This window comes from Aethalodelphis obliquidens, unplaced genomic scaffold, assembly GCF_003676395.1.
Source record: "Aethalodelphis obliquidens isolate GAN/ISIS:26980383/991018 unplaced genomic scaffold, ASM367639v1 scaffold97, whole genome shotgun sequence".
In the NCBI taxonomy this organism is placed as follows: Eukaryota; Metazoa; Chordata; class Mammalia; order Artiodactyla; family Delphinidae; genus Aethalodelphis; species Aethalodelphis obliquidens.
Genome location: NW_020838041.1, coordinates 2,244,479 through 2,260,683, shown reverse-complemented (window position 1 = coordinate 2,260,683; position 16,205 = coordinate 2,244,479). Strand labels below are relative to the sequence as shown.

Here is a 16,205-nt window from a genome sequence, read left to right as displayed (position 1 = left end):
CTGTGGACCCAGCCCGGCTCTCTAGGCCAAGGTCCCCCACCAGGGCTGAGATGTGTGTGCCTGATTGGAGCTTACAGGCGCGGGGTAGGGGGGAGAAAAAGGCGCTCTGACCACCCTCCAGGGCCCCCTGCAGAGCCCCAGTCGGGTGTCCCATGTGCACAGAGGCAGGGGTCAGCCTTCCGCCGCCCCAGGCGCTCACCGACAGCTCAGGGAAATTGCAGGTAAGCCTCAGCAGCCGGGAAATGGCCCCCAAGGCCCGGGACTGTTCGTGCACTTTCTCCGACTGTACCAAGCAAGGCAGGATGATCTGGAAGGAGAGCGAGGAGACTCCATCCACACACGTGGGAGCACCGCCCCCTCCCTTCTTAGTCTTTTTAGTGAGCGGGGACCACTCTTCATTGCGGTGCGCGGGCTTATTGCGGTGGCTTCTCTTGTTGCGGAGCACGGGCTCTAGGCGCGTGGGCTCAGTAGTTGTGGTGCACGGGCTTCATTGCTCCGCGGCATGTGGGATCTTCCCGTACCAGGGCTCGAACCCGTGTCCCCTGCCTTTGCAGGCAGATTCTCAACCACTGCGCCACCAAGGAAGTCCCTCCCTTCTTAGTCCTGAGTCCACATCCCCGACCCCCTTAAAGGCAAGCAGGAGCCTCCTGCTGCAGAATGTAGGCCAAAGAAACGACAGGAGGGAGGCCTCAGCGGGCAGCAGAGTTCACGTATTTCTAGTTTTCTGCAATGAACATGCTTTGCTTGTAAAATTAGAAAGAAAACAATAAACATCATTAAAAATGAAAAAAAATACAAGAAATGATACGTTCCAAAAGAACGATGTCCCAACGTGGACACAGTTCCTCTCTAGATACGGCCCTCATCAAAGTTCTTTAGTAAGATATACGGGCAGGGACTTCCCTGGTGGTCCAGTGGGTAAGACTCCGCACTCCCAATGCAGGGGGCCCAGGTTCGATCCCTGGTCGGGAAACTAGATCCCACGTGCCGCCACTAAACCCGCGCACCGCAACTGCTGAGCCCACGTGCCGCAACTAGAGAAGCTCGGGTGCTGCAACAAAGACCCAGTGCAGCCAAAATTAATTAATTTTAAAAATTAGATATCTGGGCAATCTTGTCTCCTCATCTTTAGTCACACCTAATATTATATCCAAAATTATATTATCCTAATTAATTCCCGTCTTGCTCATGAAAGTTGGTTTCAAGTGACTCTGGGCTATTTCTCAAATTCACACTCACCCCTACGGGGGACAATTTATCATAACTGAGAATATTTGGGAGACTCTATGAAGACAGAGGGAGACACAGGAACCTGTCTCCGGGTGACAGTCACACCTGCGGAGGTTTGAGGACCGATGGCCTTTGCCTGGAGCGGCCCCCAGACTGTCCTAACGTTCCTTTGCTCCCCCCAACACACCAGATTTAACCCAGGACTTCAATGTCCCTGACTGCTGTGGACACTCACCTCCAGGAAGCTCTGCAGGGTGACCATGCTGGGCTCCAGACGCTCCAGCACAAGAGCCTTTAACATATCATCTAAGGCCTGGACGGTCCCGCAAGTGGGGGACGTGGGGTGTCAGAGGATGGACAGCTCCCTGGGGCACTCCATCCCCCTCAGACCCCTCCCCACGGGGAAGGGAGCCCGGCCAGCTCTGCTGCCACACTCCCAGCTTCCCAAGCGCTGGCCTTTCTTGACCTCACTGAAGCCCGGACCTGCTCCCCTGGCAGGCCAGAGAGCAGCAGTGGGCACTGGGCAGTTCTTGCCAACAAATACAGCCCCATGGGGCCCTCACCGTCAGCGATTCGTTCTCTAACGTTTTTGATCAAGGAAACTTCCAGCTTTAAAACTGAAAATTCTCGGGAAGATTTGGCCAAGTCTATTGGCCAGTAATTCCATAGAATCTGTGGGTTTATCGCCAGACTGTCTCCTCCTGAGACTGGGGCTGTCATGGAACTAGAGAAACGTAGTCCTTGTGAGAGGAGGACGTGGGCTGCGTGTGAGCAGGAACCAACCCCCGGGAGGTGGGGAGGGAGGCCTGGAGAAAAGAGGACGGTGGGTGGGTGGGCTCCTCGGGGGCAGACCAGCCCCGGCAGATGGGCCAAGGTGGGTACCTGGATGTAGAGACTAGCACTGTCCTTGTGGTCCAGACTGGGCGTGATGGGCGGCAGGGGGATGATGCTGGAGAGGCCGGCCTTGGCCAGGTCCAGCTTCTGGGACAGGTGGAACGGCGGGTTCACCTTGGAGGGGAGGGGAGGGAAGGAGCCACGGGAGGGCTTTGGAGGACAGGTTAGTGTCGAGGGCCCTGGGGGAGACTCTGCTCTGCCCTCTTTCTGAGGCACGGGAAACAGTGGGAGCTGAGCCCCACACGCTTCCCTGCCAGGGAAGGGGGCCCCGGGTTCTTGGGGAGCCTTGCGCACACTGATGTCCTAACAGCTTTCTAACAGTGAAAGCTGGGGGCATCCCACCCCAGGAGGCTGGGAGGCCAGGTGGTGGTCATGGGCCCTGCCACCCACAGCCCAGAGCTCAGGTCCCCAAGCCTTGCCCTCCTCACAGCCCCAGTGCTCCTGCAGCAGAGACCCTGCGGCTCGGGGGAGGGAACGGCCTGGGGAACCTCAGGGCCGCGATGCAGAGCATGGCTTGCGGACGCACGGTGCTGACCAAGGCCTCCGTGGATTCTTCAAGGATTAATGTCTGGAAGGGCCAGGAGGAAAGGAGAATTCCCCTCAGAGAGGGACGCCAGCCCCGGCTCAGGAACTTCAGCATGTCGACGTCGAACTAGGATGGAGGGACACTCAAATCTCTGCCCGCGGCCCCCCTGCCGCCCGCCCCCAGACCCTGCCCCACGCCGGGCGCAGGCCCTGCCCTGGCGTTCACCGTGGCCCGGCCCCTCCGTAGGCGTCCGGGGACGGGGGCCCACGAGGCAGGTACTTTTGCCCGGCACCTGTCCGGTGGCCTGGCCGCCTAAGAGGCCAAGTCAGGCAGCTTCCAAGCCAGGGCTAATATCCAAAACCCAAGGAAGCGTGAGCCCTCGTGTTTTCCTACTTTCCTCCGCAGCTCTCAAAAAGCTCCAGAGAATTTCCTTACCACCTGTTCTTGTCCCAGAGATTCCAGAATACGCTCGCAGGCTTCCCTTTCCGACTGGCGCAACCCCGCAGCTGGGAGGAGGCCCGGCTGATTCCCCCGGTGCAACAGGAAAGCAGAAACCCCCTCCCCCCACCCTCGGCCAAGAGGGCTCCGCAGCCGTCGGGGGCCAGCGTGGGTGCCCCAGCTCCAGGGACTAGCTTCTCCAGGCCTGTGGCCAAGAGTGGACCTCAGGAGCCTCCGTGGAAAGGCAACCACGTGGGGACTTGGTTAAGAGATTTTCTGCATCATGTACGGCCGGGATAGGACAGCATGGAAAGAGAGAGTCCTTTAAGTCACCCCCAGGGGCCGCAGATAGAAATCCCTGAACGGGAGGGGACTGGAAACCGCAAATCAGCCTCAGCATCTCCCCTGACGACCGGGCTGGTGTAACCCTCGGGCGAGCCTCTCTGAGCAGGGACCCAGGTGTGGACACAGAGACCGGGGGAGGGGGTGAGGCTAAGAATAGGCCTGCCCACCCACGGCCGTCGGGAGCGGGTGAAGCGAGAGGACGGAGGTGGTGGCAGCCCTGGGACCCGAAGCAACACCGGCCACTAAGCCTGAGGTCAGGCCATGTCTCACCGCCCTGCCGCAGAGCACCCTGGGTGTGCAGGTGGGGTTCAAGGCACAGCACAGCTGCTACGTTTCAAGGGCCCGAAATCAGGGCCCTGTGCTTTACGCGCCCTGCGACCTTCCCGAGTTAAAGTCCCTCAGCTCGCTTCCCCGTCTGTACAGTGGAGAGGATGACCGCCCCTGTCATTGCTGTGAGGATTAAATGAACGACAGCATGATAATGATAAATAATGAACACAGGATAGTGATAAATAGAGGAGAAATCTCGAGCAAATTAAATTCTCCTTTAACTCGGGGATGATAATCACAGTGTCTATCACTGTTATGATGGTTAAATTAATTCATTCACGTAAAAAATTTAGAATGGCCTCTGGCCCGCGGTAGGAAATCAATAAGTGCTTTCTCCTTCACACATTTCACCGAGCACCTTTTACGTGAAATGTGCTGTTTCAGGCAGAGCTTACAGACGTAGCGTGGACATATCAACAGGTCCCTTCACGGGACATTGTTTCGTGTCCTTGTGAAGGCATTACTTCTGCGTCTGCTCGTACGCTTTTGTGTGTATGCGTATACACATATATATGTATGTGTGTGTACATGCAGGAGGTCAGAGAAAATCTCACTGACTGAACCTGAGTGGCCCTGGAGGCCGTGAGGAGCAAGCCCTACAGATACCTGGGGAAAGAACTTTCTAGGCCAGAAGAGCAGCCCTCGCAAAGGCCCTGGGGCAGGACCACGCCTGATATGATCCTGCAACAGCCCGGAGGCCTGGAGCCTGGAGTTGGGGGAGCGGGGAGAGTGGCCAGCCACGAACGCAGAGCGGTCAGGGCACAGGTCAGGAGGGCCTCGCGAGGCCACGGTAAGGATGGCTGTAGGGACTCTGGCTTTTGCTCTGTAAGGGATGGAGCCCTGGGTAGGTTCCCGGTAAAACAGTGGCAGGGGGTCTGTTTTGTTCAACAGAATCACCCTGGCCATTGAGTTGAGACTAGTTGAGACTAGAGGGACGGTGTGGAGTGTGGCAGGGGGTGCACGGTAATAATCTAAGGGAGGGGTGATGGGGGCTGGGACCAGGGCAGGTAGGAGAAAGCGCTCAGACTCTGTATCTATGCGGAAGGCAGGACCAAGAAGGGAGAGCAGTGAGCTGGGTGTGAGAGAACACAGAAGCGCAGATGTGGAGCCTGAGGGACTGCACGAGTGGGTGGGGCGGGTCTGGGGCTGGCAGCAGAGTCCGGAGGGAGCGCAGCTGGGACGCCTACGAGGCATCAAAGTGGAAATGTCACCGGGCAGCTGGATTTAAGAGTTGGGAAGTCAGGGGTGGGATCCGGGACTTGCTGACACACCGGTGGGCCTAGAGGTCTGCCGTGGCTCTCCTGAACGGTCAAGAGCCCCAGACAATGTCCTGGCCCCCATCCAGCTCCAGGCCCCTCAGGGAGGCAGGTCTCAAAAGGGACAGGCACGCAGAGACCAGAGCTGCGACTGGGCGGCCGGGAGTGGGCAGACTCGTGCCGATCAGTGAGTCGCCAGCGAGGGCTGGGCAACCAAGCACCATCACCTCTGAGCCGCTGGGAGCTGAGACAGAGCCCCTTCCTGGGCTGACTCACCTGCTAAGTTAGGGTTCCAAGAGACACGGTCAGCCAATGGTGAAAAGGTGACCTTGTTGGGAGGTGAGTCCATCTGCACACTCGGGGCGGCAGCCAGGGCAGGCTGCGGAAAAGGAAAGGCAACTGGTTGAGCGGTGCCCCCTCCGGTCCCACTGCCGGCTACCCGCTCCCTCCCCCTGGGAAGTGGGGACCCTCTGAAGGGCCCTGCTTCCTCCCCACCTCTCTGCATGTGGATGCTTCAGACTCAGAGGTGGCCTCCCATCCCTCTGCCTTGGGAGGCTCGCTGCTGAAATCCTGAAGCCCCCAACCCCTTGCCCAATTCATAATCCCATTCTGCCCTGCGGTTGGGGGGCTAACAGCCCCCAGATGTCTGCCCAGGTCCTGCCTGGGAGCAGGAGGGAAGTGCTGCCTGGCCGCGTCTCCCACGCTGGACACTGGGTCCCCAGCCGGGGTGCCCACTGCCCCTGCCCCCAGAGGACCCTCCAGGGGCCCGTCTCCTCCTGCCGCCCCGTCCTGCTCGCTGGACTTGGTTGCTCCCTTTGCTGGGGAGCTTCCCCCTCGGCATGCACCCTGGGGACACTGGTCATGGTTTCCCTGGGCCTCACTCCTTATAATGGTCTAAAACACAGAATCCACAAAATCTGGGCCGTGATCCACGACTCAGTTTGGTGGAAGAGGTTCAGGTCTGAGATTGGGATGCTCACACTTTTCCAGAGACCCTGGGCTGTGTCCCCTCGGAGCCCACCCCAGAATGGAGCGCCCCGGCCCCCAAAGCCGCAGTCCCTGGAGCCCAGGGAGGGCAGAGGGCACAGTGAGGCCAGCCCACCCACGGGCATCTGCCCAGCCTCACGCCCTGCCCCGGGGCCGCCGCGAGGGCCGGCGGAAGGGATGCCTCACCTGACACTTGGTGCCTCAGCTCTGGGGCCCACGCCCATCCTGGGCATCGAGGCTCCAGGGGCCGCTGCGCTGGGTTCCAGAGCGGCCCCTGCAGGGCAGGCATGGAGGTAGCCGATGCGAGCTGCCCTCCCCGCCCCGTTGTGACCTGGGCAGTCCCCCCCCCCCCCGCCCCTGACCTCAACCAGCTTTGGAGAAGAGGGGCCGTTTCTCCCCCCAGAACGGCTCTGAGGAGGCTCAGCCCCTCCCATCGCTGAGCACAGTCTCGGAACCCCCAGGGGCTGCCGTGGCCCCGGGTCCTTCTCGGGGAGGGACCCCCAGAGCCCAGCTCCTTGGGCCCCGGGCGTAGGGGGACCAAGGAGCTTCAACTCCTGCTTCCATCCTGCCCGGGGACGCAGAGAGCTTCCCCCCCACCCCACCCCCCGCCCCCCAGGGACCTGGCCAGATCCTCTGCTCACGAAATTCAGCACAAAAGAACCTTCCTCACCAGCTCCGCCTCACAAAGACAGACTTTATTGGAGTAACTGGCACGGAAACCCCACCGCCAAGGACACAGCCACTTCTCAGGCGCACCAGGCATCACACAGGACCAGTAAGTCAACGCGAAGGACTCGCGGGCGTGGAGGGCGCACTCCGCGAGGACCCGGGGCGGCAGGGGGCAGAGGCTGCGCTCAAGGGCAACGCGCTCAGACACCCACCGCCACGGAACAGCGCCCACAGTCAACACGACGGGGCAGGTGCTCCCAGAGCCAGGATGCTGCGGGCCGGGAGCACAGGGATGCAGGCTTCCCCTCAGGCCCCTCCCTCCTCCCGACCCCTGGGCCGGGCCGCCCTGCCCCAGGCAGCGGGAGAACTGTGCCTCGTCCGGGCCAGGCCTCAAAGTTCTTAGAGCCTCGAGCTGTCTGTGTAGCCCCCGTCCTACAGACAGAGGACGCCATGTGGGCAAGGTCAGTGCCTGGTGCGCCCAAACCTCCCAGCCTCAGCTCAGCGGCTCTCTCCTGGGAGCAGGACCCCTATCTGGGGATCCGACCCGGCAGCAAAGGCCCAAGGATGAGAGCCCGGGACCACGGACGGTCTTAGCACGGCCAGCTTCCGGGCCTCAAGTCTCAGCACTAGGATGACTCATTAACACCCTGCAAGGCGGGTGTCCCCATGTCTGTAAAAACAAGGACTTGCCCTCCTTCAAGGAAATCCGGTCTCGGGGCAGCACAGCCGAGTGCGGGAAGGAGCAATGACACCCCCGGCCCTGGGAACGCGCCACAGGGGGCGCCCTTCCAGAAGCACATGTAAAGCGCTGGTTTTTAGGATGACGACGATGAAAAGACATCAGAGGAAGTGGGGCGGTTGCGGGGGGAGCGGGCGGTGGCCTGCAAGCCCTCAAGAGGCCCAGAGAAGGTGGTCAGCTCCCGGCCAGGGCCTACGGATGCTCCAATCTGGAGAGGCCTCCAGCCCAAGGCTCCTGGGCCCGGGTCGATGCTGGCAGCCTCAGGACAAGAGCGCACACAGTGACAGGGGCCCCTACAAGGAAGTCACGGGGTCAGGAAAAGAGCAGAGCCCAGGGAGACAAGACTCCGCCAGGACACACTGACCTTTAACCTAGCTCGGTGTGTGCATCACAGAGCACATCACAGAGGGGACGACTCGCCCCCAGCCCGGGCACCCTACAGCCTGAGAGCTGGGAAATGGGGGAGGGAGGTGCAGCCCCCAGCGGCAGTGGGGCAGGAGGGCCAGGGGCTGTTCTCTGGGGATGCGTCCCCTACCACACGTCTTGCACACGGAGACAGATGCTGTTAGCCAGAGGCAAGGCCTCGAGTCCAGTAGGCCTGTCTCTGGGCAATAAAGCATTGTCATATTACAGGGATCTTGGGGACAAACCACAAATATAAATCCATAGGCCAGAGCTTCTGAACAAAAACTGGTAAAAAAAAAAAAAAAAAAAGTCTCAGCTCCAGGTCATCGACCTGCGATGGGGGAGGAGAGCCGAAGAGGGCTTCAAGGGTGGGCGGTCGCAGCCCCAGCCCCGCTGGGAAGCAGTCTCTTCGGCCTGCCGGCCACGGTGTCCGGAGCCCAGGGTCACACCTGGCTGATGATCTCTCCATTCTCAGGTACAAACACTTGCACGGGGGCCCCCTCAGGCGATCTCCGGAGCACACACACGGTGGGCACCTGCCCGGGCCAGGGGGAAAGGAGAGGTGGGTGAGCAAAGCAGGTAGAGACAGCAGGACAGCAAGCCCGGCCACACCATCCTCGTCCCCTAAGGACGCTGACCGGTGGCAGCACCGGCCCAGCCACTCAGCCCTCGCCTCCGCGGCAGGCTCTCTGTGCCCTCGTCCATTTCCACTCCAGCTTTCTTTGGGGTGTGACAGGCACCCTGACCTTTGCTCCCTCCCCCACCCCATCCCACCCAGCTCACTTCTCATCACCCTCCCTGTCTGGCAGGTTGGGATGGGCTGGGCCCGGGCCAAGGACAGGTCCAAGCTCGCAGGCATGGAAAGGCACGTCAGCTGGAGGGTGCGGCCTGGGACTGCGGCCAGGGTGCTGCCAGGCCCAGGATGCCAGCTGCAGCCCAGAGAACTGGGGGCGGGGGAGGGAGGTGCAGCTGGGCCCGGCCAGAATCTTGGGTCTCAAAGCAGCAGCCTGTCGGGGGCTTCTGGAGCACACCCTCTGCAGAGCCCTCCTTCCCAGGGAGCAATAAAGAAAGGCTCACTCAGCACTTCCCTTGCAGTCCAGTGGTTAAGACTCAGCGCTCCCAGTGCAGGGGGCATGGGTCCGATCCCTGGTCGGGAAACTAAGATCCCACATGCCACGCAGACAAAAAAAAAAGCTCATGCACGGTCCCCCCTTCTAGAAAGAAAAAACTGGGCACAGAAATCAAGAGTGGCCATGCTACCTCACGTCGGGGTGCTCCACCTATATGCTGCCCACCAACTCGGTCCCCGACCTCGGGGGGCCCCAGGTGATAATAACACCACGTATTAGTACTTACTATGCATTGCTCTAATCATTTCACACATATTAACTCATTTCAAGTTCTTACTGCCCCTCTGTGATGGGTCCTTTAAGACTCCCATTTTACAGAGACAGTGACAGAGGATCAGGGGAGTTAATAAACCTGCCCAGTGCTGGCAGGGCTGAGACTTGAACCGGGGCCTGCGCCCTTAGCCATCAGTCACCCTGCTTCTCAGCTGGGTGGCGGGAGGGGAGTGGGGCGCAGTAGCTGGCTGACAGGCAGTCACAGGTTATGGCCCCTGCATACACACTGCCAGACTCTCCCTCCGTCCTGGGCACTCAAGTCGGGAGACTGGGGGGGTGATGGGGATTGGCCTTACGGTTATAAATAGAGGCCTCTCTGTTTTGTAGATCATCGGTGGAGCCATTAGGAAAAAAGGTCTTAGGTGTCTGGGAGGGTCACCTCCACTGGCGCACGTGGACACGCGCTCTAGAGCCAAACGTGGAGGCGAACTCAGGAGGCCGCCAGAGGAGTCTTCCTGCGGGCCTTCCAGAGCCGCGAGGAAATGCTCTGGGGCCTGTTCCTCCGAGCTGAAAGCTGCCCGGCCACCGGACTGCAGGCTGTGCGCCTGCGCCCCAGCGCCAGATCGCGGGACCTGGGAGGGCCGGACCCGTGCGCGTACCTGTGTGCGCGCGAAGCTCTCGGCGCCAGGCGGCAGGCTGCGCACGCGGAAAGCCCCCTGGCGGTCCAGCGAGTGGGGGCGTGAGCTCCGGAGCCGGGCCCGCTCGTGCCACGACTTGAGCTCCTCGGACACGGCCGCCTTGCTGAGCCCGCGGCCCGCGGGGCTGTCGCGCAAAGAGGGCGTCCGGACCACGCGGCCGTGGGCGGGCGGTGGGCGCTGCCAGCGCGGGGCGGCCGTGTCCTCGCCGCGGCCCGGGCCCCACTCGACCCACTGACCGGGCGGCGGGCGGCCCTCAGCCAGCACCAGGTAGCGCGCGGCCCTCAGGCAGGCGGGGGGAGGCCGGAGTCGCGGGCCGCGGGGCACGCGTGGGCGGGGCGGCGCGGGCGGGGACAGTGGCCGCAGGAAGGAGATGTCGGGGCTGCTGCTGCCGGGCGGCGTCGGGTGCGACAGGCTGGAGGCGTCGGAACCGCTGTCCTCGGAGCACGAGTGGCAGGCGGGGCACGGCACGGGAGCGGGTGCAGTCACCGTGTAGTAAGTGGGGCGGCGGCGCGGGAGGGCGCTGCGACCCCTGCCGTCGGGGCCCGCGCGGAAGGGGTCGGTCCTATGGAGAGAAGAGGGGGCTCTGAGCCAGCCCTTCCTGGGCGGCGGGGAAGGCATCGCGCGTGCGCGGCCTCGGCCACGCCTCCCCACGTGCCCACAGCCTCCTGGCCCGGCTCGCCCTACACGCCCCTCCTGCACCCCACACCACTGCTCCACTGCACTCTGGGGTTTGGGTCATGGAGGCCACCCACAGCTGCCTCCTGTTCTCAGCCATCTCAGGTGCGAGGCGTCCAGTGGCATTTCATCCACACAATCTGAACGGGCGGACACCATCAAGCGTCCGAGGTGAAGGCGTGAAGCTGGTGTGTGGCCCACCCCGAGGGACTACCAGTGAAGAGAGGAGAGGGCGGGCCCCTCTACAGCCAACGGCAGAGGCCTCAGGAGAAACCGCCCTGGGGCATCTGCATCCTGGACTTGCCGCCTCCCAGTCTGGAGGCGGTGGTTTGTGTCCAGCTCCGCTGCTCTATATGGCAGCCCCAGCTGGCTAGGACAGGGTGGCCGCATGCAGGTGGCCCTCCCCAGGGCACTAGCTCCGGACAGCCAGCGGGGCTGGAATCCAGCCTCCCTCTGCCAGCACCCCGGGAGCAGGCCTGTCCGTCCAGCGGGGCGCCTTTCACTAATCTGCACAAAGGCCCTGTGTGTAAAAAGGCCCCCCAGTATGTAAACTATAAGATGCATTTCTGGCCTCCAGCCCAGCGCTGCCCAGAAGCAAAGTTAACCTGACGGAAGAACCCAGCAATGTCCTGAGGGTGCCCTGGGCTGTAGGACGGTGTGGCCGACACTGCCTGTCGTAACTCGGTCACTGAAACGAGCGCCAAACAGCAGGGAACTTGGAAAGGAGCATTGAGTGGATTCTCATTATTCATGGGTTCTGTATTTGCAAATTCACCGACTGCTCAAATTGATTTATAGCCTCAAAATCAACACTCCCGGCGCTTTCGTGGTCATGCGTGGACACACGCAGGGCCCAGCAGGCTTTCCCAGCCGAGGCTCTGAGTTCTGGGTTCAGCTCTCATACGATTCCCACAGTCTATTTAGTATCATGCTTTTCGTATTTTTGTGCGTTTTGTTGGTGATTTCAGTGTTTAAAATGGCCCCAAAGTTGATGCTGCAGGACCGTCTGGTGTCCTGAGCTCAAGGAAGCTGGGACGTGATTTACGGAGAAAGTAACGTGTTAGATGAGCTTCGTTCAGGAGTGAGATCTAGGGCTGTTGGCCTTGAGTTCAATATTGATGAGTCGATGGTACGTATTAGATAAGGTGTCTTTAAACAGAAACCCCATAAAACAAGGTTACGTATGGATCAGTTTACAGACGCGTTGTGACCAGAAGCTGTAACCCTGTGTGTCCCCGGGAGCAGTGGTTCAGCGTTTGTACTTCACAGGACATAACTACCCAAGTAATGAGAATCAACTGTACGTCCGTTGAAAACGTGACCCGTCCATCGTCAAGAGACTAATACTAAAACAATCACAGACAACTGCAAAAGTATCTTCTAAGGTACACCCCTGCTCTCGCAGGAGAGTCTGCAGAGACGGGGAGAAAAGTGGAATCTGGTTGTGCAAAGAGACAAAACCGGAGTCTTTGGAAGAAAACACCTTGCTTCACAAGGGACTCGCCCTTGGCTTTGCTGGTTGGGGTGCAGCCTCTGTTGAGAGGTGCTTAAGAAAACATCCCAAGGAGAAGCCACTGCACAAGCCATGTGTCACCCACGGGTGTCCCACATAATCCTGGAAGCCACCACCCTCCAAAGGTAAATTCTCAATGGTGGGTCTCGCCCCCTGCATCACTGGGGTGGCCTGTCTCTTACCTCAGGGGCTGTGACTGGCCCCTCCTGCCCTGCATCTCAGGGGTGGCCGGGGCACTGATGCGGCCCTGCCGCTGCCCAGCAACGTTGCGGACGGGGACCACGTAGCAGGAGGCAGGACTAGACTCGCTGGGCCCATCCTGCGGGGTGCTGGCCGGGCTGCTGGAGATTGGAGGGATTGGAGACAGGTCAGCAGCAGGAATGCCTCCATCCAGGGGCTCCGGTGTGCGGAGGGACGGACTCATGCCTCCCACCATCACACGCAGGATGGGGGTCTCCTGCACAGTGCCCCCCCCCCAGATCCCACCTGCTCCTGGCCCTCCCTTCCCCCCGCCTGACCTGGACTCGCTTCCGGGCTCGGAAGACTTCCTGGGCTTCTCGTAGGGGTGGTCCAGGCTCGTCTCCTTCCAGGGGCTGTTCTGGATGGGGGCCCGCTCCAGGCCCCCCGTGTCAAGGCCTGCTGGCTGCAGCCCCTCGAGGGTTTGGGGCGGGAGAGGCCGGGAAGGCGCATCTGGGGACTCTGGGGGAGGTTTTGGCACTTGAGATGCCTCTGCAGGTAAAGGAAGCCCGGGAGGGCAGTGGTGGGGGAACCAGCCCAACCAGAACCTCCGTGGCCTGTGCCTGGCCCGCCCTCCCGTGGCTGCCAGTCTGGCAGTGCCAGGCCATGGCTCTGGGCCCAGATGCTTCTAAACACTTTATTCTCCTTTCAGACTTACTCCTTACAGCTCCATTTTATACCTGCCTCCTACAGGAAGCCTCCCCAGATTGACTCTCTTGGCTCACATGACTCCCCTCTCTAACCTTTATTCCTGATGCCATATCTGCAGCTAACCTCCTGTTTCCCTCTTCTTCCTCTCACGCTGTGCCCACGTGTGCTGTTTCCTTACTGGCCTGGGCCCTCCCCTGGGCAGGACCTCACCACCCTCTTGGCCCACCTTGACCCCTCAGCATCGTTAGGGTTTGTCACCAGGGTTCTCAATCTACGGACTTGTGTTTCCTCCCTCAGTGCTACCCTGTTTTCACAAAGCGCAATGACCGTGGCCCGATGGCTGAGGCTCTGACGGGTGCGTATGGACGTAAAGGCTAAGTCCCAGGCAAAGGCAGGGAGGCCCGGGGCCCAAGGCTCTGCTGGATTCCCCTTCCCCTCCCGGTCACGATGACCAAGCACCTGGACCGGCAAAGCGTCAGCACATCCCCCCCTCACCCACGCACAGGGCGCACAGGTGGAGCGGACGCTGAGCCCAGCCCGGCTCCCGCCTCCTTTAGCTCACTGAGAACTCACAGCCAACGCCGCCCAAGCCCCGAGTTCTCGCGGAGGAGCCCAGCGCTCACAACAGCCCCTAAACCGCCCTCTCACCTTCCTCACGGAGCAGCCCGTCCAACAGGGAGCTGTCATCTGAGGCGCCGTGCTCTGGGGAGGCCAAAGGAGAGAGGAGGAGGTGAAGAAATCCCCCCGCAGAGCTGGGGCATCAGCAGTGCTGAGCAGCTGCCCCGCCCCCTTCCTGATAGCATCCCTTATCGGGAGATACCAACCACGTGTTCAGTACTGTGCTAGGTGTGAATTTATCACTTGGAAGGAGAAAATAAAAGTCAGTAAATAGGAGTGAGGAGACAGGAAACTCCATTTTAATCCTGGCTCTGCCATTAGCTTTGTAACCTCGAATAAGCCATCTCAACGCTCTGGGCCTCCGTTTCCCCATCTATTAAAAAAAAAGCCAGGCCTTCCTCTGGCGGGGTTTCCAGGCAGTGGAGGGGAAGGCAGAGAGTCATTTTGGAAGGCCCCCGGGGTAAAGAGATTTTTGCTAACTGTTGTATAGTCTTCTGATACCATAAATACAGCTCAACTCAAGCACCCGCAAATCTGAGAACCCCTGCATTACCAGCGAGAGTGGGAATTGCAGCTATGGGGTCGTGGGCTCTCACAGTTCAAGTGAGAGTGGCCGTCCGGGTCAGGAAGGTCCTTCCCTGGTGACAGGACAGCCGCCTAAGGACATGGAGGATGGTCCTTCTGCATGGGCAGCAGCAGTCTGGACCCAGGAAGACAGAGGACTCAAATTTACCATTGTCCCTAAAACACTGAAACTTCAGATACTCGGTCTGCACCTAACATGAGCCGGAGGGAACTCGCAAAGCATTTTCAACTACATTTGAGAACGCGGGTGAGGGCAAACTGACAATAGCTAATTATTTCTCTTGGGCTTTTCTAAGCGCCTTATATACGTGAATTCACGGGATCCTCATAACAACCGTGTACGGTAAGATGACCATCTCCCCGTAGCAGCTCAGGACACAGAGGCTTGGAGGAGCTGATTACATAGCTTAGGTCAAACCGCCGGAAGGTGGTTGAGTCAGATTCACACCCAGACCGTCTGACCAGAGTCTGGCCCTTCACCACCACCATTTATGGGCTCTCCTGTTAGCTGGCCTTTCATGCAGAGGTCATTAACCAGAGAATTCTAAGAAAAGTAGATTCCGTTTCCAGCCATCTGAAAATCCTCTATAACAGGGATTGGCTGGTGGCAGGCCTGTGGGACAAATCCAGTTAACTGGATTTTTTTTGGCCACACCGCGAGGCATGCGGGATCTTAGTTCCCTGACCCGTGCCCCCTGCAGTGGAAGCACAGAGTCTTAACCGCTGGACCACCAACGAAGTCCCTTAAAAAATTTTTGTTTTTTCTGGCTGGTTTTATAAATAAAGTTGTATTGAAACACGACTGTGGGTTTGTTTACGTAACGTCTGGCTGCTTTCATGATACGATGGCCAAGCTGAGTAGTAATGACGGAGGCCACATGGCCCACGAGCCTAAAACATTTACTCCCTGGACCTTTACAGAAGTTTGTCAACGTTTGCTCCTCAATTTAAACGAGACAGAACCTTTACACAGAGCAGTCTGTGAACATGCAGGGTCGGCTGCCCACGGAGCAGCCCGGGCTTTAAGGTTCAACTGGGGAGACATGCTCTTACCTAATGCTGGTTCCCAGCCTCTGATCTTTAACAAAAACCTGGGGAACCGAGATGTTTATGTTTCACAAATGTCAACTGGAAGAAATTGTGGGACTGTCACTGTCACGGTCCAGGGATGCCGGGGTCGGGAGCTGGGTACAGTCACGTGTTTGGGGTTTGAATATATGGTCTGGGAAGACAGCCATCAGCCCCGGCGGCTGAATCACAGGTGGTCCATGGGGGCTGCTTGCTGTCTTGGCCACGCTGCCCCACAGCCCCGCAGCGGCAGGCGGACACCCCAGGCAGAGGCCATGCAAACGCTGGGCATCCTCAAAGGTTGCACCGTCCCGTGCAGCAGCCACTGGCTGCATGGGCTATTTTAAATTAAATTAAAATTTTAGTTTCTCAGCCGCACGGGTCACAGTCCAAGTGTTCAACAGTCCCATGCAGTGAGTGCTGCCGTATTGGGCAGCACAGATCTGGGACGTTTCATCATGGAAGAGCTCCTACCAGCGTTGCCAGCACGGGCGCCGCTAATCAACAAATGCGTCCTGAGCCCCTGTTACGTCAGCTCGGTGCTGGGGGGCCTTTCTCATCAGGCTCCCTGTGGTCGATTCGCCCCGCAGCTGACCGCTCCCGCCACCTGCAGAGGACAAACTAATGGCTGCCACCTGGTAGAATTAGGTTCCAAACTGAGTAACCTTCCTGCGGAGACCAAGAGGGTGGGTGGATTTTTCTAACTTTCTTTGGGTTAGTTTGTTTGCTTTTTTTTTTCTCTTTAATTCAAAACACCTTTCAGCTACTAATTATTTTTTCATACATCTTTATTGCTAGTTAACTATTAATCCCTCTCCACTTCCTGCTTTCAGGGCGAGCCCAGCTGGGCAGATAGCCAAGAGCAGGAACTACCTGTCTAGAACCACCTCCTCCTGGGCTCCCAGGAGAAGACATTGCAACCAGGACCTCAGGCCTCGTCAACACAGGACACTAGACCCAGGACCTCAGGCCTCATCGACACAGGACACTAGACCCAG

At 59.4% G+C, this 16,205-nt stretch overlaps 1 protein-coding gene and 1 long non-coding RNA gene across 13 annotated transcripts in view; both read right to left on the bottom strand.

Moving 5' to 3' along the window:
- INAVA (innate immunity activator) overlaps nt 1–16,205 on the bottom strand; it is a 29,621-nt gene that overhangs the window by 6,691 nt on the left and 6,725 nt on the right. For 6 of the 12 annotated variants that reach the window (XM_027095988.1, XM_027095987.1, XM_027095984.1 and 3 more), the window contains exons 6-15: nt 13,585–13,638; nt 12,567–12,777; nt 12,231–12,389; nt 9,822–10,422; nt 6,677–8,355; nt 6,193–6,280; nt 5,296–5,398; nt 2,113–3,848; nt 1,466–1,954; nt 200–307 (exon numbers count right to left, since the gene is read on the bottom strand). In XM_027095988.1, coding sequence (XP_026951789.1) covers nt 8,263–8,355; nt 9,822–10,422; nt 12,231–12,389; nt 12,567–12,777; nt 13,585–13,638 — 1,118 coding nt within the window. In that variant the 3' untranslated portion in view covers nt 200–307; nt 1,466–1,954; nt 2,113–3,848; ... (1 more) ...; nt 6,193–6,280; nt 6,677–8,262. The other 6 variants (XM_027095994.1, XM_027095996.1, XM_027095985.1 and 3 more) reach the window with 5 other exon arrangements.
- LOC113614462 (uncharacterized) overlaps nt 15,981–16,205 on the bottom strand; it is a 378-nt gene continuing 153 nt past the window's right edge. The window contains exon 2 of the long non-coding RNA XR_003430647.1: nt 15,981–16,195. This is a non-coding gene — a long non-coding RNA (uncharacterized LOC113614462). The remainder of the gene's footprint in view (nt 16,196–16,205) is intronic.